The sequence below is a fragment of the Armigeres subalbatus genome, chromosome 1 (genome assembly GCF_024139115.2).
Source record: "Armigeres subalbatus isolate Guangzhou_Male chromosome 1, GZ_Asu_2, whole genome shotgun sequence".
In the NCBI taxonomy this organism is placed as follows: domain Eukaryota; kingdom Metazoa; phylum Arthropoda; class Insecta; order Diptera; family Culicidae; genus Armigeres; species Armigeres subalbatus.
In genome coordinates this window covers 174,478,906-174,505,966 of record NC_085139.1, presented here as the reverse complement: position 1 = coordinate 174,505,966, position 27,061 = coordinate 174,478,906, and the positions used below count along the sequence as shown (strand labels likewise).

The 27,061-nt window shown below is 38.2% G+C and overlaps 1 protein-coding gene across 4 annotated transcripts in view; it reads left to right on the top strand.

Annotated features, from left to right (window-relative positions):
- The window catches only part of LOC134205545 (fasciclin-1), a 576,572-nt gene that overhangs the window by 457,716 nt on the left and 91,795 nt on the right, over positions 1–27,061 (top strand). For all 4 annotated transcript variants that reach the window (XM_062680847.1, XM_062680846.1, XM_062680848.1 and 1 more), the window contains one exon: positions 5,326–5,458. In XM_062680847.1, coding sequence (XP_062536831.1) covers positions 5,326–5,458 — 133 coding nt within the window. The remainder of the gene's footprint in view (positions 1–5,325; positions 5,459–27,061) is intronic.

The following is a 27,061-nucleotide window of genomic DNA, read 5'->3' as shown; positions in this document are numbered from 1 at the left end:
TTTGTTTGAATCTTTTCAGCCGGCTGTTACTGATTTTTGTCAAGCGAACTGGCCTTTCAACGGAGGGGAAACGAAAATCGTTCCCCGAAAAGGCACCAGCATCCGATGAAAGCCACTTCAAACGAAAATCAATACCGTATGCTTCATAATGTGAGCATACAAGAGAGATTTTGTTGATTAGAAAAAATAAATAAATAAAAATTAAAAACAAAATGTATATGTAATAATAAACTATTGCATTGAATTATAACAGTTTGAAGCATTGAAACAACGGAATTAGTAGCGATAGGACCAAACAGAAGCAGTAAATAATTGAGTACCCTATTTACCCTTAAGCTTAAAAGAAACTGGTATGAAATTTAAACAATGTCGTGAAAACAAGAATATACATTTAATTCTATTTCAAACCTTGTTCCGTATCATGTTTTGAGCTATATTTCAAATATCTTCTTGTGGCATTTTTGGCAGCACTATCAGTGCAATCATGATGACGCATACAGTAAATGAAATTGTTTTCATTGCATCTGAAAGGATCTTGCTTCAGGAAAAGACCCCTTAGTAGTACATTTTAATGCCGAAATGCGCACTTGCTCGATATAAGATAGCGAATTATCCTGCTAACGATGTGCATCGTCCTAAGAAGTGGTTTTGATAAGGAAATAGCTTGTTCAAACAAACTGCGTAAAAAAAAGCTTTTTGAATGGTAGATAAGTATATTCTTGATGGCTATTTATCCTATTTATAAATACTCAACTCATAAGATTTAAAAAGACAAGATCACCGTCTTCGACCAGAGCTTGCACAGAGACTGGGAAAAGGTATGTAGGGGAACTGTTCCGTTTTCAATCTCACTGAACATATATTCATCTCATCGCAAAAAAAAAAAAACTGCACTAATATCATCACTTCTTTCTGCTAACATGCACATCGAGTCAAGTACGAGACACTGAGGACGACCTTATTGTTGAGGTCGAAATACGTATCTTTCAAAGTACAATTAAGTGGTGGAATTAAATGGGATTGTACAAACTCGTCTTATGACAAGTGAAGACATTCCACTAAAACGCTCAAAATAATTTTCTTAACAAATTTAATCTAGTGATTTTTTTCAGTGTGAGAAGTTCATCACTTAGCTCACTGCTGTGAAAAATTACAATAATAAGAAACAAATCGAATTCCTTTTCATTGCTTTGTTTTTGATGGGATGAACATGGGAGCTGCGAGATAAATTGCCGGACAGTTGTATAGATAAAAAAACATAAAACTAAACCGTCTAAGACGATTAAGTACTGTCCATTTAATTCCGCAGTTAATTTCGTTATCTTTGCAGATACGATTTGATCACAACTGTGGTCGTCTTCAGTGTCTGTACTTGACTCGACTTAAGTCGACTTAAGTCGAGTCAAGTACAAGACACTGAAGACGACCACACAGTTGTGGTCGAAATACGTATCTGCAAAGATAACGAAAATTAACTGGTGGAATTAAATGAACAGTACTTAATTCGTCTTAGACGGTTTAATACATTCCACTAAACGAGCTTAATATATTTTTCATAAAAACTAGCTGAACCGTTTGTGATTCAAATTCAAAAATGTCCGTGTCAAGTTCGATTATTTGAATTTGTTTATCTATCGTATCATCATTACATTACACACTAATTTTATTTTGCTAAAAATCAGCAATATTTTGCTGGATTTTCTTGTGCTGTAAATCCAGCTACTCAACCAGCATTATTAGTTCTGCTTTTTCAATTAATTGATTTTTTTTCTTCTCAATAACCGAAACTGAAAGGTAAAGGGAAAAAACGCATATTTTGGTTGCAGTAGGATGCATTCTCACTCACAAAATGAAAAAATGTTGCTTTCATAGAAAGATGAAGAAATTCTGCGTATTCCATTTACCCAAGAGTGGAGAAGAAATATCCATTATTATTCTGAACAAATGTGGAAAATAAAACAAATATTGACTGCTGGCATTGCTTAAAATGTAATCGAACTTACCTTGAATAGATGAAATTATTAGATTTCTAGGTCTGACGCTTAGCGTCAGTATTTCTGGCCAGCAAAATAAAGTTTCCTTAAAGAATTAGGAATTTGCCAATCAAGAAATCAGAGGATAAGCAATAAATAAATATAAAATTTCCCTAAATATTGCAAAATTTCCAAAAACTATTTTCTTGTGGAGAAAAATTGTGGAAACATAGTATTTTTAATTGCTACTATTGATTTATTTATGGAAATTTTGTATTTTTTTCAACAAAACATTTTGATTTCTTGATGGATTTTTTTATAATCGCAATTTTTAAATAATAAAATTGCTTATTTATTTTACAGTTAATACCTGCGATGTTTCTAAGCCAAATTACCATTTTCGCAATCGTATATCATTAGGCTAACACGATGATACTTTTGTGCCCAGGGAAGTCGAGACAATTTCCAAACTGGAAATAGCCTAGACCGGCACCGGGAAACGAACCCAGCCACCCGACCCTCAGCATGGTCTTGCTCTATAGCCGCGCATCTTACCGCAAGGTTAAGAAGGGCCCTCAAAATTTTGTCTTAGTCGTGTTGATTAAACGCAAGATATAACATGTGTAATCAGGTTTCTACTAAACTTTCAGATCATAAACCACTTCACCACTTCATAGCCCAGGTTCAAATGCAAAAAATCTGAATCCACTCACTCGTAGTATTAAACGTGCTTTCAATCCACAAGGCATGCCACACTTCAGGTTCTCCTTGGTATCTAAGCAGAGATTCAACTTTAAATCCAATTCCACCACTCCCTCCCAGGTGAAATTTCCCACCCCACACATTGGGTAATGTAAACAAGTGATGCAAAAAATTGGGTTAGTGCAGAGATTTCATTCGGCTTCGCAAGGCAAAACAGGATCTCAGATTTCTGTCCAAAAGTAAATGTATAGTGGGAGTAGCACACACTGACTGATGATGCTACTGCCCGGCATTTGCTATCAAGAGGGTGAAAAATATCCGCTCTTCTACTCAGAAATTTCGGTGTTGTGGGTGCACGATGTGCACCACTAGCGAGCGCTGGCTGGACGCAAGTCAAAGTTAGAGGATGTGGATGCGCGATGCTATACGAGAAGATTTCGTCGACGACGACGACCAAAGAGCTCTAAAACTGAAGCCAATTTAGCGAATCAAGCTGCTTCCCCACTAGGGATACACGCGATTTAAAATATGATTTTTATGGCTCTATTCCAAATTGTACAGGCGCCAATAAGTAAGCATTCTTGGGAGCTACTATGGATGCATTGCGATAAGTATTTCATTACGTTTCATGGTAAGCCTTTTTCAATATTACACATTTCAATACCGGTGCATCCCTCATCCTTAACAGAGAAATATTACGTGAACAAACAGCTAGAAGAAAGCCGAATCCTTAAATCTTTGTTGTTGGCACACAAACTGGGCTCGCTTTTTCTTTGCTTTCTCTCTGTACGGAAAAGAATTACACTACATTGGACCGTGATGGCAACCAGTGAAGGATGTTGTGCACATAAATGGAAGCCAACGGCATAACTAAAAGGCTTCGGGATTTTCATTCGACCAAGTGTGGTTAACAAGCACACAACCAAGGCTAGAGGGATGATAGAAGTAGTTGCTTTACAACAGTCTTCCTTGAATTCTTTCGCTGCTGGATGGAGGTGGAGGTAGTTCGTTGTACGCGCCATGGTCGATTAAGTCCAAAAAAAGGAACGAAGCAAAACAAAATCGGCGAGCTGCTTCTTTTTGCTATCAGAGTGCTGACAGCACAATAGGAACATAATAGAAGGATTCTCAATTAAGCTAAAAGGTGCGATAAGAGCAAAATAAATGAAGCGTTCGAAAGGATTGGATACCTCGAAGCAAAATTGTTAAGAAGTTAGGGCTCCCAATATGAAAATCGTAGGCTGATTTGGTTTTTGTGTCACAAAAAATAATGTCCTTGGTTCAACTTCCTTTCGCTTCGGCTCTTCATAAGGAGCTGAAACTCAAACAGATGACGATTTCATCATTATGAATTGTGCACATTGTTCTACATCATCCGTTTATATCTGTATATAATCCGGAAACCACATATTCAAATGGTCTTAAAACGATGAGGTCCAATTAGTCAAATATTTGCTTGTCTTGTAGTGCTCAGGATTTAAAGTCTTATTAATTTGTCATCACTCCTTTAATCGAATGAAGATGAAGCGATGACTAAACATTAAGAAAGATGACCAAAAAGCACAAAAGTTTAAACCTATAACTAAATAGTTCGAGATAACAAATTGTACGCTTATTCACAAGTTGCAATTAGGATCACGTGTTAGTGGAAAACGAAAATTATCTTGCTTCGACAATTTGATTGCTTCCAATATTTAGTTCTCGTTGCCTGCAATATTTCAATGAATAGCTTTTCAAATTATTAAATGAAACAATAAAGAAAGATAATCTACCCTATCGGCCATTCCCGACACAAGGCCACCAACCACTTTCAGAATCATTCTGATTTTGCTTCGTTGTCAGCTGGAAGAAATTGCTCAAGAGGGGAGAATATGAAAATTTATTCCTTCGGCGTATTGCGAGCAATATAGCAATAAAAACGGATGAGATATCATCGCTGTTACCGCATTAAAGTGAGCGTCGTCGTCTGTCGTCTCCTCGACGCTGCTGGTGCCCCAGCAATGTAATTCAACCATGAACATATAAAGGGCGAACCACCACCAACTGAAACATTCATGTAAATAGAGAGATAAAAGTTACTTTCTTCAATAAAGACCGACCGGAGTGACTCACTATCTTCCCGTTGTCCTTTCATGTCGAGCAGCAACAATGTGGAAGTAATCGCAATGCTAGGATCTGCTGGCTGATGAAGATACTCGCTACAAATTTGTACATGCTTTCTTGATCTTGCCCATTCCGCGGGTTTTGAATCTTTCCTCGAATGGACTAGACAAATGCATATATAAAATATATGTTATCGCATACCATCTCGATTTTACTGAAATAGCCAAGTGTTGCCATTTCGGGTTGATTTGAAAAGCATTATATTGAGACGTGGGCAGATAGAGAATAAAGCGAAACTGTCGCCGAAATAATAAATGTCGTAATAACCATACATTTATCCTGTTATACAAGATATTATCTATGTGTAAACACTACACAATTCTTCAATATAGCATTTAATTCCTTAGCACATTTGTAATAAATGAAAAATGTTATGCCTAAGACCTGGAAAATTATGAATGTATTTATATTCTACAATTTATTATTTTCATCGCATATTTACAACTTAAAACCTAATCAATCTGTTTCATCCTCCATCTCTTTACAGTTTTTCGATTTGATTGAGCGAAATCCTATAGCGTCAGCGAATTTGAAACTGCGATCGTTGACCATCTTCGCGCCAACAAATCAAGCGTTCCAGCGGTACCTCGGCAACAAGACATCAGTACAATACCACATGTGTAAGTACTCCAGTTAAATAAGTTAGAAGGATAGTAGCATTTCAGCAAGGATTTCTTTTTAAAACATCATCCTACGAAAACACTAAAACAACTGAAACATATGGAAGTTTTACAAATTCTTGTTTTAAGTCAAACGTACTGCACATAGGAAGAAAGTCTATTTAGGCATCATCCTCTATTCTCGTCTCCGACTTTGATTACTCGCTGGAAGCCTCCAGATAGTAACCTAGTGAAAATCAAGTAATTCGGAATAGAATGCGACTGTAATAAACATACATGTGCATGCGCATGATATCAGGCCATTTGTCAGCATATAATTTTCGTCAGATTGCTAGTAGTATAGGAAAGGAGAAATGAGAAGTCAGAAGTGAGAATTACGATGAATTGAAGTTTCATATTACATAAAAAAAAACTAAGGATGAAGAGAATTTCAAAAATAAGAAATGAGAATTGAGAGAGCGATGAGAAGTTGCTCATTCCATTTTCCTTTTTTTTCCTTTCTCTTTCTTCCTTCTTCGTTTTTCCTTCTGTCCCACTTTCATCACTCACTACTCACTAATCAGCGCTCGATTCTCACTTCACGAGCCAAATTTCTTACTTCTCATCTTTCGCCTCTAGTTTTTTTAAATAAACACTACTCATGTCTCATTACTTACTACTTACTTTGAACATCTCATTTCTAATCTCTTCCTACTCACTTCTTATTTCTTACTTGTCACTACTCACATTTTACTTCTCATTTCTCATACTCAGTTCTCACTTTTCGCTTCTCACTTCGCACTTATCATTTCTTACCTCGCATACTTAGTAGGGAAACACATTCCAACAATTCGGCCACATAACCCTTTGTTCAAATGACATACGGCATTAGACCAAATATTTCTAAAGATGCTGGGTCATTAGGCCGAATGGTGGTTTGGCCGAATAATCAGCGGGGAGTGAAAAATAAGAAGTGAGAAGTCAGGAAGAAGAAAGAAGAAAAATGAAATGCTGAAGGAACAAGGAAGAGGAAGAAGGAAAAAGAAAAATAGTAGATGGAAGAAGAAATAAGGAAGCAAGGAAAAAGAAAGAGGGAGAAGGAAAAAAGAAGAAGGGAGAATGAAGCAAAAGGAAGAATTGATGAGATAGAAGAAAGAATAGAGAATAAAGAAGCGAGAAGAAAGAAGGAAGCAGGAAGCAGAAAGCAGAAAGAAGGAAGAAGTAAAAATGAAGAAGGAAGAAGGAAGAGAGGAATATAAAGAAGAAAAAAGGAGAAAGAAGACGGAAGAAGGGAGAAGAAAGGAAGAAGACTAAAGAAGGATTAAAAGAAAAAATAAGAAGCAAAAAGAAAGAAGGATATATAAAGAATCATTTCTTATCTCACACACTTTAGTAGGGAAACACATTTTTAACCATTCGACCAAAACACCCTTTCTAAAGATGCAGGGTCATTAGGCCGAACAGCTATTTGGCCGAATGAGAAGTGGGGAAGGAAGAAAAAGGAAAAGGAAGAAGAAAGAAGGAACAACTTATAAGAAAGAGGAACAAGGAAGAGTGAAGAAAAAAGAAAGAAGAGTGGAAAAGAAAGGAGGAAGCAGAAAAAAAAGAAGAAGGAAGAGAAAATGAAGAAAGAAGTAAAAATGGATAAGAAAGAAGAGAGAAGGAAGAAAAAACAGAACGAAGAAGGAAAAAGGAAACCAGAAGAAGGAAGAGAGAGTGTGTGTGTCATCCTCTATCCCATGAAAAAAAAAGAAGGAATAGAGGAATATGAAAACAAAGAAGAAGGAAGAAAGGAAGGAGTAGGAAGCATGAAGGAAAAAACCCCAGATTAATCCACCTAGCGGTGATGATGCCTTTCTCATGCATCATAAAATGAATATGAAAAAAAATCACATAAGAATGATGATGATGATGATGATACTACCATCTATTGTAGCAAGGCACCTGCCAAAAGCACTGGCTATATCTGACAAACGATTTGATCATGATTATATTTCTGTTTGAATTTCATCAAACTCCTGTATGAAGGGCCAAAAATCGGTGGGGTGGTTCCATAAGCAGGGACACGTATGTGAATTCACGGGATGAATAGAGAATCTCCTTCCAGAAGAAAGTAAGTACATACAATAATATAGCCTAGCCCTCGTTTCCCAGATTGACCCAATAGATGGGGAGAAGAGCCCGCCCTTTATCCACGAAATGTTAACAATAGGAAGTTGGCAATTCCACTCTTCCTATCCAAATCGCTTCAATTGGGTGCCCTGATGGTTTGATTTGAATATATAGTCATATAGTTTTAATATACGTTAATAATAAATATAATGGAATTTTCTCACCAAATTTCAAATCGTTTGACCTGGTTTGACCACAAGATCCTTTCTTCAATATAAGTTCGTTTAGTGATTAACTGTTGTCTTCAGAGATGGGAAAACCAATTGTCCTTCGAGGAATATCTTTGATAAAATCAGCATATAGGTTTTGCTTCAATTGAAATAGATTTCTTGAATCCTGAAAAGATGATGTGATAAGACGGAAGGCAGTATAATCATAATAACATAAGTATGATGATTAAAACTAATATGCACCTCATCCAAAATGCACCCTGATGTTTTTATCAATACTTGAGAAAAAAGATTTTAATTCGCAGATAATCAATAAAACTGTGGTGGACCGGTTTTATAATCAGAAAAGGACGATTCGCATTGAATGATTACTCTCTAGACCTTTAATGTCGTTTCAAAGTTCATCAGAATAGAACTCTTACATATGAAATACTTTTGTCTTTACTCAGGAGTATATTATGTATGTATTATTTAAATTTCTTCTAATAGATTTTTATACAAAAATTCCTAATCTTTATTTTCCTCATTATACCTACCATTATACTCAAGATTTTAAAATTTCTGTTTTATTATTTATAATATTATAATAAAAATAATAAATATTATAATATTATAAATATAGAAAATAATGTATTTTAAGTATTATTGTTCAAAACTAAATTACGATTGGAAAGGCGTTCAAATTTCCAGAATTTCAACAAAAGTAGATATTTTGGTAACACTCAAATGTGCCGAAATGAATTTGTAATGGTTATACTATATGCAAATATTCTTCTTCTTCTTATTGGCATTACATCCCCACACTGGGACAGAGCCGCCTCGCAGCTTAGTGTTCATTAAGCACTTCCACAGTTATTAACTGCGAGGTTTCTAAGCCAGGTTACCATTTTTGCATTCGTATATCATGAGGCTAGCACGATGATACTTTTATGCCCAGGGAAGTCGAGACAATTTCCAATCCGAAAATTGTCTAGACCGGCACCGGGATTCGAACCCAGTCACCCTCAGCATGGTCTTGCTTTGTAGCCGCGCGTCTTACCGCACGGCTAAGGAGGGCCCCTATATGCAAATATATTAACCGCAAATTATAGTTTCTCGATGAACGGATACAAAATTGAAACAGGGAGACGAACAATTTAGAAATACATTGCTATTTATCTAGATAATTATGTAATGTAATTATGTATGTTCGATCACAATCTGTATGCAACTCATCTACTCATCTATTGATTGTTTCATCCTAAAAAAGCAGTATGCAGTTACTGTTTATTTTTGTTCGTTCGTGTGACGCTCGTGTTATATGCACATCAGTTGGGCTATTATGAATTTCAAAAATAAATACTTCGCTCACGATTAGCATGAAAAATCATTTGGAGTTTTCTGAAGACTAGTTCATAATTGATAGAAAAATTTAATATAAAACCTGAGCGTCTTGTGTTTTAATCTTATAATTTTGCGGAATAACAGCATAAAAGATAAAAGAAAACATGTACGGTTAGAACGCGAATATAATTAGTAATAAAAATGATTGATATATGAGAAATCCTAAGACCACACTTATTGAAACATATTTTTTGGAAACAAGATGTGTTGCCCAGGGAGCGTTGATAAAACATACGTTTTGTTTTTGCTCCATAAATATTCCGGGCGTGTCCGTTGTCCCGACCATAATAACACTTTACTTTCCTCTGGGATTCCTCCGGAATAATCTCCACAAACTCTTTCGGAAATTTATTTACTCAGAAATGAACAACTCTAGGGTTGAAGGTTTCTTTAATTGAGAAAGAATAAAAAATATTCAGGAATCAGGAATTCCAGGAATTCCAATTCTATCACAGCCCTACAAACCTGCTACAAACTTATATAGACCGAATTACGCTATAATCTAAACTATCCCGTTTGGTGCCGTAATGACGGTTACCAAACGGTCGGTAATCCGTCGCTGATTCTACGATCTTGCCGTTCATCCTTTCCTTGCCATTTTTGCTCCTCGATAGTTCACCAGCCGGCCACTATTCAGCCGCCACTTAGTCGCAATGATCAGTTGTCGCCGCACACCAGCCGAGACACCAAAAGCGCGGTTCCCAATATCGTAGCCGTAGTACTATTTAGGTAAAATAGTAATACCTCATTCAAAACCACCTAACCAAAAGCACTCTTCTCCTGACAACGCCCTGGAAAGGGATTCCATGCCTACCAAGAAAACTGTCGTTACGCTTGTTGCAATCTAGCAGCTTTGGGTTAAGACGCCATCCCTTTGATACGTAGAAGAATACCGGGTGCAAAACTGTTTCAATCTGTTAACAGTACTGCATATAATTATTACTAAAACTAGAACTTATTTGTCTGCTTCTCTGAAGCCAGAAGCAATAGGATATATACAAAATTATACTTAATGATACTCGTCTCCAATCCGCCGCAAATAGCCGCAACACTCCTTGCCAGATAAACGAAAGATTTTCACATCACAATTCAAAATTTGTTGAAAACTTCAGATTATAGAGAAAAATGAAGAGCAGGAAAAAAAAACTGTCATGCCTGTTCAAGGCCTACTTCCTGTTTTTCTTGAAAAAAAAAATCACATAAGAAAGGTCAAAAATGCACTTTTGGAAAATAGATCGCATTTTTTCTATCATTTTGCATGTTTTTGCATTCATTCCTATGGATTGCCACCGTCCTTGAAAAAAAATGTTCGGTTTTGAATTTTGTTTTTCCAAGAGGTAGTCCTCGGGAAAAAAAAAGATTTTTCAATAATTCCGAAATGCAATGTCCGATCGGGCCAATTTTCAATAGCAAACAATGGGACCGCATTCCTCGTCGAATGCAAATTGTAAATCGGGTAGAGTTTCAAAAAGTGTGTCTACGAATTTTTTACACATACACACATATACACACATACATATACACAAACAGACATCACCTCGGTTCGTCAAGCTGATTCGATCCGTATGTAACACTATGGGTGTTCACCGGGCCTTCTATCAAAAGTTTATTTTTGGAGTAATCCTATAGCCTTTCGAAAAGAAAAAGGAAGAAGAAAGAAAAAAAGAAAGAAGTAAGAAGTAAGAAGAAAGAAGTAGAAAGAAGATGGAAATAAAAAAATGAAATAAGGAAATGGAAAAAGAAGAGGCAAAAGAAAAGAGGGATATAGAACGAGGGAAGAAAGGAGAAGGAAGAAGGGGAAAAGAAGAAGAAAGGAAATGAAAAAAGAAGGAGGTATCAAGAAGGAAATAGGAAGCAGGAAAAAATGAAAAAATGGTCGGAAAATAAAGCTTGCTAATCGTTGCTAAAAGTTGCTAATCGTGATTGGCCGAGTAACAACAAATAATCACCAATTGAATAGTTTTCTCGGGACTAGAAAGCTATTCTCGCTGTACATGCTTCGGAGTTTCTTTAATTCAAGACCAATAACGATGCCAGCCACGTTCTCACAGTCAATTAGGATAAGGGGAGGAAAATTAGTTCGACACTCATTGCCACAAGAGACTGAGGAATCCTCTGCATCTCCATGAGCGCACTGGAAAGGAATAGTATGTTAGTTGGGAAGAACGACGCCATATTCATGCTGATACAAAAACGGAAAAGCAACGCGTGTCTTACGTATTTTCCCGAAGACTGATTCGATATCTTAACTACATCGCGACGACTAAAACACGCACTGCACAACGCTTGCTCGATGGCTAATCCGAAAAAACACGCACTGAACTGATTAATTTTATTACCGACCGCGCAATGCAGAACACAATATTTCGGTAGGTCGAAATCAAGAAGGATGGTGGAAAAATAAAGAAGGAAAAATGAAGATGGAAGAAGGAAAAATGAAGATGGAAGGAAAAATTAAGAAGAAATAAGGAAGAAAGAAAAAAGAAGGAAGAACGGGGAAGGAAGAAGAAAGAATGAATAAAGGAAGTAGGAAGAAGAAAGGTGTAAGTATGAAGAAGGAAAAATAAAGAAAGAATAAGGAAGAAAGATAAAACATTGATTCGAGAAAGAAGGAAGAAAGAAGCAGATAGAAAAAAGAAGAAGGAAAAATGAGAAGGAAGAAGAAATAAGGAAGAAAGAAGAAGGATGTAGATGAAAGAAGAAGGAAATAGGAAGCCGGAAGAAATGAAGAAAGAAAAATGAAGATGGAAGTAGGAAAAACTAAGAAGATATAAGGAAGAAGGAAGGAAAAAAGTAGAAAGAATGAAGAAAGAAGAACGGTTAAGGAATAAGAAAGAATTAAAAAAACTAGGAAGAAGAAAGGTGGAAGTATGAAGAATGAAAAATAGAGAAGAAAGTCTCTATTGACAAGACTTTCAGCCCAATGCTGGCTCGTCTCGTATGTAGCAGATTCAATTAATCACAAATCGTATCGGACATCCCTTAGCCCTATAACTGAGGATATCCTACTAGAAATGTATGCATGAGCTACGAACCCCGACCTAATGTAACATCATATACGAACTTGTGTTGACTGGGTTTGGTTTATGAAGCTTTATGATCTCCAATGTTTTTTTTTCTGGGACTCTAACTTTTTGAGTCCACTAACAAAGATTTGCTCAAACTTTCGTGACTTTTTTTTCTGAAAAAAGAGCTCGGATAATTTTCCCAGTCATTTTTATAATTCATGAAATTGATCATTCTCAAAAACATGTAGTCCTATCATAAATTGATCAGAATTTCTTCGAAAGTCCGTTTTTTAAGTTTCTTGTAACCGTTCGCAAAATCGTATGAGGTAATTAATTAACCTTGTTGGCTTGTAGCGCCACTCTCACGTGTGAGAGACCACCAGTCTGTTGTTTTGCCCGACTTTGTTGAGACAATACCTCAGGGGAAATCCTCGAACGGTTGCTGGCTGAATCTTCCAAACCACTTGCCAAACCAACGGAAACCCAAACTCGCTCCCTTATTGCCCCTCGTACTCACTTAAGCTCGCTCCGCCCAATACTCACTGACCGAAGAGGAATAGAAGTCTGAAATAACCAATCTACCAACGAAAAGACTAAAACGTACGAGAACAGTGTGTTCTAAACGGAAATGCTGCAAATAAAATCAATTGGCATCCAGATCTTCTAGTTCAACTTTTATTTATAAAACTACATTCGGGTTGGACGGGAAACTAAATGGGCTTATGCTAACCTGGGAAACTATTCATGGCCATGATTATAATGTTTCCACGTACCTGCGCAGGATTTTCGTAGCGATGGCGGGATTCCGGCGGGTGCCGAAGACGGAGGGCTTTCCGGCGGGGTGCCGAAGACGTAGGTTTCTCCGGCTGGGTGCCGAAAACGCTGAACTGTCCGACGAGGACGATGACGACTCGTTCGACCGTGCTGGTGACGTCGGTGTCTCCGGAGCGTCGAGTTACCGTCGACTTGCCAGTGGGCGATCGCTGCTCCACAAGATGGCGGTGCGAGCTCGTGCGCAAATGGCCGAATTAAAGGTGCGGAGGGAGTGGCAGCTGGACGGAAGACTCCCGATTTTCGATCCTCGAGAGCGTCCGGAATACCGTTCCCTCGAGCTAGTAGCCCATTTTCCCTTACGACCCGGCTTCACGTACCTTTCCGATTCACCGGGCGAGGACTAAAAGGAAGCCACTAACTCTTGGTTCAGGTTCGGTCCAGCGTACGATAATTGGCGACGTACGGGGACCGTACTCTCGGAACCTGACCACCGGGGGTTGTAGCGTACGGGTGGTTCTACGACAGTTTTTGGCGACTGTCGGGTCAGTTTCGCTCGACTGAATGGCGAACTTCACTCCTCTCCGTTTAGCTACCTCGAAAGGCGGGCCCTAGCGGACACACGAGCTCGAATGGTCGCTCTGCGACCCACAACGAAATTCGGACGGGAACCCCAAAATGACTCCGCTGGTCGCTTTCAAATTTCCAGCCCGTACAAAAAAAGCGCCTATGCGCTGGAAGTCCAACGCGAATGGCGAATGTTAATCAAAACTAATTAAAATCTATTTACACGACTTTACCTTTTTTCCAAATAATTCCTCCGGCAAATGGAGTAGAATCACGTAATCGTCAGGCGCACTGACGGAAAATAAGCTGTATCTGGAAGACATCAAAAGATTCTTTTTACAACACTTCACTTTTTTTAACCACTGTTCTCAGTTTACTACCTTCGACAGACTTTGAAGGTGCACACGTTTCACTTTGAAAGTATTATTCACCTATTCACCAAACTCGGAATTGAAAAACCGCGATACTTCTACTCCTCTAGTGCGAGCGAAAATGAACGAGCTTAAGGGTTCTATCCTTCAGGAAACCTTGAAGGACAATTGCTTATTCTTTAAAGATTTTCGAATGGCGATAACAGTTTGGCGTCTTCCTAGATATAAGCAAATGGTTGAAAAAGAGCTCTATACTTTCAGGAGTTATTGCTGCACTCACTGAAGCAGTATACCACTTTGCTCAGCCGAGACGCAAACCGCACGAAACATTTCATTATCCCAAGACAGTCAAGTAGTCAGGCAAAGACTGGTTGTATTTTGGTCTCGCTTTGGACTTTGAATCGTCAAGCCGACTTAACGAATTCTAGCATTATTTTGCTTAAAAAGATAAAAACGTCCAAAGCTAAATTACTTTAAATGAAATAAAATATATACAGAAAAGAACAAAAATAATTAATTTACAATAATAAAGCTTTAATTCAATCTAAATATTATTCTCTTTAATTTAATTACAATAATAAAAACTAATTTCAAAATTTATTTACAAGTGATTTTGCTTAAAAAGATAAAAACGTCTAAAGCTTTTGAATTTCTTTTTAATTTAATTTAAAATATCCGTCGAACGTTACATTCTTCTTGTGACACAAATTATTCATGAAGAATTGACTAGATTGACTTTCGATATTTATCGAAGTTCTTTTGATTTATTAAAAAGTGCAAATTTTCATGGGTGCTGTTCGATAAGTCACTTTTGAAATATCTTCTGGACAGATCTCTTTGTAATTTGGATTATTTATGGTTCCTTTGAATACATCTTCTCTACGTCTGATGTTCTAGACTTCTTGTAAGTTTATCTTAAATAGGTCAAAGATTTTCTTTTGTAGGCTATCCACCGATTTCTCAAATTTCAATTGAGATATAATGTTAAGAAAATTTTGTTGAGCTTTCTAGTGGAATGTCTTCACTTGTCATAAGACGAGTTTGTACCATCCCCTTTTAATTCCACCACTTGATTGTACCTTTAACAGATACGTATTTCGACCTCAACAGTAAGGTCGCCTTCAGTGTCTCGTACTTGACTCGACTTAGTCGAGTCGCAGCCATTTAGAATGTTCTCCGCTCATTCGTAAATGGCTGCTTTAACTGTATCCCAACAATCCTCAAGAGGAGCGATCCCATCAAGCTCACCCTCTTCCGGCAACGCTGCCTCGAGATACAGCGCGTATGCAGTGACGAAATCAAGTTGCTTCAGTCGCTCTAGGTCGTACTGCGTACTGTCGTAAGTTGTATTCTCGGAATATATCAACTATTTGACGCAGAGTAAACATCTGGACCGTTGTTGATCCTTCTTCTTGAAAACAATTTTGATATCCGCCGGCAAAGGTCTCCGCAAACGGACGCAATCTGCTAAACACAATTCGGGAGAGTACTATGATACTCCCAAATCGATTTTGGAAGCTCGGCCGGGATTTCGTTCTTCCCAGCAGCCTTATCGTTCTTTATTTCTAGAATCGCCTTCCTCACTTTGACTAGCGTAAGTTGCTCCACTGCTTGTCCATCATCGTCAATCCTGATTCTGTTTATTCCTCTCTGTCCTTTTGTCCGTTCAACAATAACTCAAGAAAACATACCTCCTGCAAAAATGATGATTCTCCCCTTTAAATGAGTGAACATTTGGAGATATAAGATTTGCGGTACCATTAGATACTAAAAAAAATATGATAATAATTTTTCTCTTAACCCATAATAAGTAAATAAATCTGAAGTACGTATCATGATAAAAAAAACATTCGTTTTCAGTCACATTCGATTTTTGAAACATCAACATTTCGAACGTGTTGCTAACATCAAATACCCTCCTCTCTTCCCCACAGTGATGTTATAGCCTTTCGGTGCACATAGGCTCTGCCTCGTTCACCAACAATAAATTCGGTCGGCCAAACAGCATTTTTGGCCAAATGACGTATACAACCACAGCAACCTTCTCAGCCATATGACATTTTCGATCATTTGACCCGTTTAGCCAAATAACATTTTCGGTCAAATGGCCCTTTCTGCCAAACGATCATTTCGGTCAAAAAGACATTTCCGGCCTTATCTGTTCGACCATATGATCTGTTCTGCCAAACGATAGTTTCGACCATATTACCCGTTCAGCCAAATAACACTTTTTTGGGCCAAATGACTATCGACCAGATGGGTTTCGGCCTAATGATTTGTCAGGCTCCAATCTTACTGAAGAATATGAATCTCAGTTTCCGAGAAATAAAAAGAGGATTTAAAAAAAAACTTAGCTGCCGGGAAATGTTCTACAGTGTAGGTATCTAAGAAATCTGACGATTTATTTTTATTTTTTTATTACCAGACTAAGGCCGGAGTGGTCTGTGCAATACATAAAAGTCTTCTCCATTCAGCTCAGTATATGGCTGCACTTCGCCAACCACGCAGTCTGCGGAGGGTCCGCAAATCGTCCTTCATCTGATCGATCCACCTTGCCCGCTGTGCACCTCGCCTTCTTGTTCCCGTCAGATCGTTGTCGAGAACCGTTTTCACCGGATTACTGTCCGACATTCTGGCTACGTGCCCGGCCCACCGCAGTCTTCCGATTGTCGCTGTGTGAACGATGGATGGTTCTCCCAATAGCTGATGCAACTCGTGGTTCATTCGCCTCCTCCACGTACCGTCCGCCATCTGCACCCCACCATAGATGGTACTTTCCTTTCGAAAACTCCCAGTACGCATTGGTCCTCCACGAGCATCGTCACCAGTGAGCCCAAGTACCCCAATTCTTCAACCACCTCGATTTCGTCCCCACCGATACAAACTCGTGTTGGGAAGTCTCGAATAGTTGATAAAAAAGTCATGAAATTGAGCTTTTAAATATTAAACCATTATTTTGGAAAAACAACCAACATGATTGAACCATGCAATTGACAGCACGCTTGTTGGTAAGTTTTCATTTTGCTCTGCACAATCACTGATTTATGTTAACTTAACCGACAAAGGTTCACATTACTATGGCCAAGCCATCCCAATCCCTGGTACTGTGACATTTTCCAAATTAAACAAATTGAAAAGCACTCAATGCCTCTGCATCGGATTTCAAAGCAAAACTAAAATGAAAGTTTGTTAAGAGGATTCCTGCTCTAAACAAATTTATCCAACATTTATTCAGCCCAATAGAAACTTTATCATATCACACAAATCGCTGACACCGCCACCACCACATCCGGAGCCGGCGAGGGAGGAAAAACTTCTGAAAAATTAAAATCGATCCGCATGCAATCCACAGCAGCGACCGGATTAGTGGAAAGCGGGCTCCAAATAGAACCAGAGCAAATGAACATTGATAGACTGTGTTGAGCATGAAAAAAAAAGTTCGAAGCAAAATCAAGAAAAGACGAACTACACCATGATTTTGCAGTTTGCGAGTCAGTATGTGTTTGCGAGCGCACTTCAAGCGAATGTTAGGGAACTGACGACCAACCAGCACCAACTCTATCGCCGAAAGGTGAAAGAGGAAAAGTTTAATTAAAATTTAAATTAACAACTGCATTCAGCGTTTGGCGATTCGCGTTTTTCCCTCCGCTGCTGAACCGTTCATAACAAGTGCAATTGGTTAAGGCTGTCAGACGAATTGAGCTGACTGGCACCAGGGCCGTATAGACGGGCAGCAAAATTAACGCTTTCGTAATGAATTACAATTTTTCACAAAACATTAAAAAATATTTATAAGTAAAGGTGAAATACCAAACATAACATTTAAATAAATAATCGGAATTTTCCTCTCGTGAAAATTAATTCGCTGTTTTAATTAGCTTTTCTACAGCTAGTCCTGCATCAGAGTGTTGTATGGGTAACTATCAGTCAAATTTTTGAATAAAATTATTTGTAAAATTCTATCGTTAGCTGCCTAACATAAAAAAATCCTGGATCGGACCAGGAATCAAACTAAGCCACTTTCGTATCTTCCAAAATTTAAACTCATAGAAATTTCTGACTTATCTAATTTTTAAATTTTTCATTGCATTTATTTTTTATCCTAGGGTTATTTTTATTTTAGTTGTACATATGAGAATCTCAGTTTCAGATTCATATTCAAAATGACAGCCTCGAATCATTGTTGATTTTGTTCTAAGTATTCTGCAAAGTGGCTTTTTGTGACAAAGCCTACTTGTCCAGAATGTTTTATTGAAATATGAGAGGGTGCTGCCAGCTCCGAATACGATTTGACTCGAAATGCGTCGTAAGTGAAATATAAAAGTATCCCCCAAATAAAAAAGGTGCCACCCTTAGCCTCGTAGACCATGCATGTGCTCACTTCCGGTCCAGTTTAGGATATTTTCCTTATTGAAATACCCTTAACATCCCTGAGCATAAGAATATCGTTGCGCAATCTTCATCATATGCGTTTACACAATTGGTATCTTGACTTTGAAAGTTGAAAAGTAATTTTTCTACCGCTTTATTCTTTATCATTATCTGTGCAAATACAGGTCTTTTAAATGCATATCTGAAAATGTGCCAGCATCGTTATGCTTCCATTCTTCAATATGGAATCACGCGATAATTTATCAAACGAATAATATCGTCAGCGTTTGTCAAACCACCCACAAAATTTAATCAAGACAAATTGAATTATATTTCTTGAGCTCAGCAGCAAATTTAATCGTCCATACTATAGGATTGAAACAAAACAACCAAGAATGGAACCATTGTGTTTACCCACAACATAAATTTCACTTCAAAAAGTCATATCTCTACAACAGGGAAGAAGCTTTTAATTTGCACTGCTCCCTCCTTTCTCCTACGGGCTTAACAATAAAATGCCGAAATCTTAAATTCCATCAAACCCTGTAGAACAAATTAAATGTAGGAGTGGAAGGGCACATCAGTTGAACCCAAGTAAGAACAGCTGTCTTCTGTCTTAAATGGTGAATAACAGCCATACCCAACTACTGAATGCCGGTTGGCATTCTTGCTTTCTGCAGTGGTCGAGGATGTAGGGGAACTGTTCCGATCCCCATCTCACTGTACATATATCAATCTTATCGCTAAACAAAGAAATACGACACCAAATTCGTCGCTTCTTTTTGTCAACATACGTGCTCACTGCTGAAAAAATCACAAAAATAATAAACAAACCAAATTCATTTCCATTGCTTTGTTTTTGATGGGATGGAAATAGGAGATATAAGATGAAGTGGCGAACCGTTCCCCTATTTCTTCTTCTTCGTTGTTGGGGTTTGTTTCTCCAAATGGGACAGGGCCGCCTTGATGCTTAGCGTTCATTTAGCACTTCCATAGTTAATATTTGCGAGATTTCCAAGACCATTTTTTCTGCGTTCATAATATTGAGCTTTTGTAGTTCTTTTCATAGAAGGAATTAAGCAATCGTTTTTACATACAAATAATATTTATCAAACCTGATGTGAAGCCAGTTTAAATTGATATGTCGCTATTTATACCCTAAAGACTATCAAAGAAACTAGCCCAAAGTTGATTTACCTACGTTTTTATTAGTTACTATAATGACCCTCTCCACAGGAAATACTGAAAAAGTGTACTTTCGATCATCACTCGTTAGTATTGATAGAAATATTTAGTTGAACCTAGAGCACAGCATGGCAGATGTTACATGGTAATCTACGCGGTGTTTTTCCTTTTTTTTGCAGTGCGAAAATATAACACGATCATACCTTTATGCCTACAAAGTCGAGAGTCGATAATGTCCAAGCGCAAAAATTACAAAAACTGTACCGGAAACCGAATCTACCAACCTTAAACATAGTCTACTTTGGAGCCGCGCATCTTACTCCTTGGCTAAGAAAGGTCAGGGCAGACTGTATCGTTCTGCTTGTTTCGTAAGATACAAATGAATAAATTGGTAGGCATTAACAATTCAGTAAATGATATGCTGATGATGCCATCTAAAACTGATATCAACAGAAAATCGAGAGCGTAAATGGAGGTTTATTGGTCCTACATTACGTAAGAGCGGAGATGAAATCTGTAATCAAGCGCTGGATTGGAATCAGCAGAGGAAGTTCCTGGGGCTTGTGACGACTGAGGTGCTCAGTGCGTATCCAAATCGCTTAAACATTTTGAGCGCGAGTGGTGCTCGCAAAAGTGCTCAGTTCGTGTGAGAAAACGCTAAAACATTTTGAGCGCGAGTGGTGCTCGCAAAAGTGCTTAGTGTGAAAAATCTCTGAAATATTTTGAGCGCGAGTGGTGCTCGCAAAAGTGCTCAGTGCGTGTGAAAAATCGCTAAAACATTTTGAGCGCGAGTGGTGCTCGCAAAAGTGCTCAATGCGTATTCAAATCGCTAAAACATTTTGAGCGCGAGTGGTGCTCGCAAAAGTGCTCAGTGCGTGTGAAAAATCGCTAAAATAGTTCAAGCGCGAGTGGTGCTCGCATAAGTGCTCAGTGCGTATTCAAATCGCTATAACATTTTGAGCGCGAGTGGTGCTCGTTAAAGTGCTCAGTGTGAAATATAGCTAAAATATATTAAGCAGAGTGGTGCTCGCAAAAGTGCTCAGTGCGTATCCAAATCGCCATTTTGAGCGCAAGTAGAGGTGTGCGCCGGTCCGATATTCGTCGGCGGCGGCGGTTTCGGCGTCACGCCGAAAGCCATTTTAGCCGGCGGCGGCGGTGGCGTGAATCGGCGTGGCGATTTTTTCATTACGTTTTTCTAAGATTTTTTTTTGCATTTTTTCGGGATATTTTGAAGATATTAAAAGAAAAATCTTTAAAATTTCATTTTCATTTCATTTATCTTCAAGACATTAAAAAAAGAATCTTTTAAATTTCGCATGAAAAATCTAATGAACTATTTTTTCCATAATTTGGAAAATATGTTCGAGCAATGGTAATCGGAATTACCAAGAGAAGGTCTTCGTAATTCCCAAATAAAATTGTTTGGGATTTCAGCGTGCAATTTACAACTTCAGGAACTTCAGAAGCCTCATGGGCAGTGGCGTAGCCAGAAAATGGACCGGGAGGGGGGAGGGTTCGGGTTGCTGAACTTTTTTTTTCGAAAAAAAAAAATCTTTTAAAAATTTTGTCTTTGGGGGGGGGGTTATGTCCAAAACCACCCCCTGGCTACGCCACTGCTCAGGGGCCCTCCGTAGCCGTGTAGTAAGACGCGCGGCTACAAAGCAAGACCATGCTGAGGGTGGCTGGGTTCGATTCCCGGTGCCGGTCTAAGCAATTTTCGGATTGGAAATCGTCTCGACTTCCCTGGGCATAAAAGTATCATCGTGCCTCATGATATACGAATGCAAAAATGGTAATCTGATGGCTTTGAAACCTCGAAGTTAATAACTGTGGAAGTGCTTAATGAACACTAAGCTGCGAGGCGGCTCTGTCCCAGTGTGGGGACGTAATGCCAATAAGAAGAAGAAGAAAAAGAAGAAGAACTTCAGAATTTTCACAAAATAATGTTCTTAACTTCTAAAGGAAATTGACGAAACGTTCCGGTTGAGTTTCTGTTGAGTATTCTTCGAAATTTTCACAGAAAATTCTTGATAATTGTAGGAGAGTGCGGTTGGTAGAATGGGTGTTTAACCGTTGGCTTTCTCAGTCTAGAATAATAAAGACGGCTAGTTTGGCATTTCCAACAATAAAACAGTAAATTTTTAAGAATTTCCGCGGGAGACTCTAAGGAGTTTTCAAGAAAAATTCTCTGGAATGTTCACGAGAAATTGTCTGTAAGTTTAACGGAAACTTCTTTAGAATTTCGGCGGAGGATTGTTCAAAATGTCTCAACAAAAAATTGTTCGAAATTATTGGATTTCTACGGAAATTCTTTGTACATTAGACGTTCGATAACTGAAAGTAATTTAACTGCAATGCATTTAACAGCATTTCGATTTTTTTTTCCTGTTCGGGTGTGCCACTGCGACCAGTTATTAGATCTACTGTAGCGTTACCCGTATCCTTAGTGTTTAAGTGCATGTCGAATTACTCCATTACTATTGATAAGCAATGCAGTATCGGTTTCGATACAGTTGTTGTTTAGACCCGCTATTTAGACCCTTCACAGAGAGCAATCCCATTGAAGGCGCGCCCCTTATCAATAGGAAATCAATCCTGTCTTGAGAAAACAGAACAGTAATACTGTTTTGGCCATGCATCGGAGCCCTAGCCATATCCTTGTCTTGCTTCTAGAATATCACCAGTAAAACTCTTAAAACCCGGGATTTAGCTCTGTCTACAAGACCATTTCAAGCAAGAGAATTTGTTCAGCAATAAGAACTTCCGTGTGTTCCTCTCACTACCATTGTTCACCAGTTCAAGAAGAGTTAGTACGTATTTAAACCCTTAACTCGATTTTTCCAGCAGTCAGTTCAGCCTAGGGACGGGTACCGAGGTTTTTTAACTAATTGCTTGAAAAGTTGTTTCCACTGCATACAGTTTAGCCTCAAACCAGAGGAATTCGAGTCTTTCAACTGTCTGCAAGGTAACATTAATTATGTTTTATTTCTGAGACTGCTGTTGGTAGCGGGGACTAAATACGATGAATCCTTAATTACCACAACTTATTGCACTAGCTAGGAAAATGGATTAAGCTAGGGCTTTGTATAGTTACATCAGTTTTGCAGTCATCGGACAGCTGAACTTCAAAACGATGTCAAAGTCGATGATAGCTGCATACCACTGAACAATCAGGTGCACTTCTATTCTGACGTCGTCTGACAATTGTTTGCCGTCTAGCATGCGTCGCAATTATCGAACGCCATTCGCTAATTGAAACGAAAACATGTTGCAGTTATCGAACGACTAGAGTGTATTGTTCATAAGAAATTCTTGAAAAATCCCATTGGCCGCAAGCGACAGACGGCCGAATTGGTAATTTGGCCCAAATAGTCGATTGCCCTAACAGGTCGTTTTGCCGAATAGGTCATCAGCCCAAAAATGCTGTTTGGCCGAAATGGTCGTTTGGCAGAATGGAATATTTGTCCAAAAATATAGTTTAGCCAAAAGGTTATACGGCCAAATGTCAATAACTGAACGAGTAATTTAATCCAGAAGATCCATGGCTTAATGACATTTACGTTGAAAAGGCTAATTGTCAAACGAGCATTGAACGAAATTTCGTAACATCTCTACTTTTTAAGTTGATACTGGCCTTTAAGCCAAAAGCCATCTAACCAAATCCCATTAAGCCGAATTGAACGTTTATCCAAAACTGTTATCAGGTTAAAAATGGTTTGACCATCAATGTAGTTTGACAGAAAACGACATACAGCCGAAATGGACATTCAGCCGAACTAGTAATTTGGCCGAAAAAAATCGTTTAACCGAATAGATCATTTGACCGAAAATGCCGTTTGCTAGGAATGGTAATTTGGCCCCAAAATGTCCTTTCTGCAAAACAACCCTTCTGGCCGAACGGCATTTTCTGTCAAATGACCTATTCGGATAAACGTCTTTTTGGCAAAATGATCAATTCAGCCGAACAACACTTTTCAAACAAGGTAGCAGGAAGTACATTCTTGGACCAAATGGCTCTTTCTACAGAATGACATTTTTTACATTTTTGGTCATTTTTGGAATTTTTGGTCGAATGATCTATATTCGGTCAAACGACTTTTTGATCCAAACGGCATATTCAGCCAAATGACCTGTTAGGGTAAACAACTTTTTACAAGTCTGCCCAAATATTCCTTTTGCCATTGCCACAGCCATTGCTTTCGGCCAAACTACATTTTCGGTCAAACCAGTTTTGACCTGATAACAGTTTCCGTGAAACGTTTAGTTTTGCTAAATAATACCTGGTTAGATGTCTTTTGGCCTAAAGGCCAGTATCGACTTGAAAATAGAGAGGCCACGGAATTTTGTTCAATGGTCAATAGACAAAAAGACCATTTCGCCAAACAAATGGCCATTTATGACCATATTACCCGTTCAGTCATTGAAATTTGGTCATATTACAAATGACTTTTTCGGCCAAATGGCCCATTCTGTAAAAAAAAACTATTTCTGCAAGATTGCATTTTTGCCAACGATCGTTTCGGCCGGACAACCTGTTAGGGCAAACGGCTTTTTCAGCCAAATTGCCAGTTCGGACGTCTGTCGCTTTCGGTCAATGGAACTTACCAAGAATTTCTAATCGAAAATAGAAAGAATTTTCTGAAGAAATCCAAAAAAATCCTCAAAAATTCCGAGCATTTTTTCGATGTTTTAAAGTTGGCTATGCCAAACTAGCCGTTTAGTGTAGATGAACTTGTCCCTGCGAAAAAATCACTCTAATAAAGGATAATAAAACTAACCGTCTTATATAATCTATATTGGGGAAGTCAACGTAAAGCATCTCTTTTACCAGTCACAATTTTCTGTGTGAATTTCAAAGAATACTCAACAGAAACTCAATAGGAACATTCCGTGGATATTCCGAATATTTTCCTAAAGAAATTTGGAACAACTTTCCGTGAAAACTCTAAAGAGATTCTCATGTAAATCCCAAACAACTTTCCTTGGTAAATCCAAAGAGCTCCTCTTGGTAATTCCAAAGAGTTCTCGATACTTTAAAGTATTTTCCGTGGAAAATCAAAAAATAATTTTCAAATAAATATTCTGGAAAAACTGGAAATCTTTCATTAAAATTTTGAGGAGAAATTCAAAAGATTCTCCCGTTACTGTCTTGGAAGTATTCAATGACCAATTCAGCCGGACGACACTTTCGACCGAATGTCCTTTTCGACCAAACGACTATTTCGGCCGAAGGACATATTCACGATATATTTCAGATTACTAAATTGAATGATATGACATCAAACTGTGTACTTATTTTGTTATCGGAAACCAATATCAAAATTAGTTTTCGATTTGCTCTCATCGACAGCAGTAATAGTTTAGCTAATCACCGTGGAATTCATTAATTGAAATTGATTGTTTTTTTTCGGTGACGATGAAAAAAGCCAATCAATTTCAATTAAGGAATAGTTTATGATTGAATGTCACAGTAAGATATTTCTGCTATTACGTTTTGTTATTTTAACCGTTAAAACGACCAAAAAGATATCAAATTAAGTAAACATAATCGATGATTTCACAGCATTAAAAAAAGTTATCGAAGGCTTCTACAAAATAGTCTTTTCGGTTAAACGACATATTCGGCCTAACAACTTTCAGCCTTGTGGCTTTCTGCCGAAAAATTCAATTTCAATTCGATTTTTTTGGATTTCAACGGGAACTCCTTCGCAATTTTCACGCTTAGTTTTTACGGAGAGCTTTTCAAACTTTCAACAAGATATTGAATGGAATTTTCATGGAAATAATTGGTATCTTCACGAAAAATTCTCTGGAGTTTCAACGTGATGTTGTAGAGATCTATCAGGAAGTTTCCACTGAAAATTGGATTCGGCGTGGAAAATTATAGATCAGCGGTGTGACAAATTTGAAACGGCGGCGCGCCGATGCAAAAATGTCGGCGGCGGCGCACACCTCTAAGCGCAAGTAGTGCTCGCAAAAGTGCTCAGTGCGTGTGAAAAATCGCTAAAATAGTTCAAGCACAAGTGGTGCTCGCATAAGTGCTCAGGCGTATCTAAATCGCTAAAATGTTTTGAGCGCGAGTGGCGTTCGCAAAAGTGCTCAGATCGTAATGAAATCGCAAAACATTGTGTGCAAAATCGCTAAAATATTTTGAGCGCGAGTGGTGCTTGCAAAAATGCTCAGTGCGTGTGAAAAAACTCTAAAACATTTTGACCGCGAGTCGTGCTCGCAAAAGTGCTCAGTAGTAGTCACTAGTCCACCGAGCTCGTCAATTCTCGTTCGGCAGAGTGTAATATGCATAATAGCCATTGCATAATATCCAACACGGCATTATTTAAATTGAGCGTCAGTAGGCCATGACTTACAACACGTCTGCATTCTGCAAAGCATCCAGTTTTCCCCCTGATAAGTAATGCTATTTGCTATTTTGCCCCCGACAATTACCTAACGTATTCGGCTGGTCCTTTTCTGATGGCACGAGGCCACATAGCTTTCCTTGACGAAGGTTCCCCAAAAGGTTGAAAGAAAGCAGGAAAAGATTCTTTTGACGTAAACTACGTCTAAGGGGAAGACTCTGATACAGGGTGTAAAACGGAAATTTCCAAATTCGAGACCGTCACGAAATTAGGATAGATTTCAAACGCTAATAGCTCCTTTATCTTTCAATGGATTTTCGAGATTTTATTATCAATCGAATCGGCAACTCTCCAGCAATTTTAAGCCTATTGGAATTATTGATTGTCAACGAAAAAACATTAAAAATTCCAAATCTTCACCAACCCAGTAAAATTTCACAGTTTCGTTACGACCGCCGTCTGCGGTTGGTTTTTGCGCTCTACTTTTGTGCGATGATTCGCACAAAAAGTACAAAATAGAACCAGAGCAATGACCGCGGTCGGAGCAAAAAAGTAGTGTTTATGAAAAAGTGCTACAGATGCTGGGCATGTTCATGTAAATAATAAAATTTATCAATTTTAAACAAACACTCTAATGTCGAATTCGTTTTTAAACCTGGGTCAGTGCCAACCCGAACCCTGAATAAAAAAACATTTTCAGTTCCATCTGTCATTTGATATGTTGGTGTGCGTAGCATCGTGTTTGTTTTGATTCGAAACATATGATCCAGGACATCCAGTGCATTGGCAGTGCGTTGGCGTTGACTAATCAGATCATGATAAATAAATATGTTTAAGTGCGTGAACTGATTTTTGCGGATAGTGGAATTTACTTTTGGGTGGATATGAACAGGGAAACTGCTCCTGGAATTCATCTCATGGCTCCGATATTCATCCCATCAAAAACAAAGAAATGGAAAAGAGTTTGGATTCTTTATTATTTTGGGATTTTTCTCAGCAGTGAGCACAAATGTTGACAAAAAGAGGTGACGAAATTGTTGCTGCATTTCTTTGTTTCCCGTTGAGATGAATATATGTTCAGTGAGATGGAGACCGAAACAGTTCCCCTATTTAATTATATTCAATAATCCCGTGCACATTTTTATATCAAGAATTCCGTATTTTCCATATTTCCGTAAATTCATCTATTTCCGCAAGTTTTTTTTTTCGGAGAACACTCAGAAGCATGTAATAAAAATTCTCCAGGATTCGCTAATTTTTTTTCCTTGCT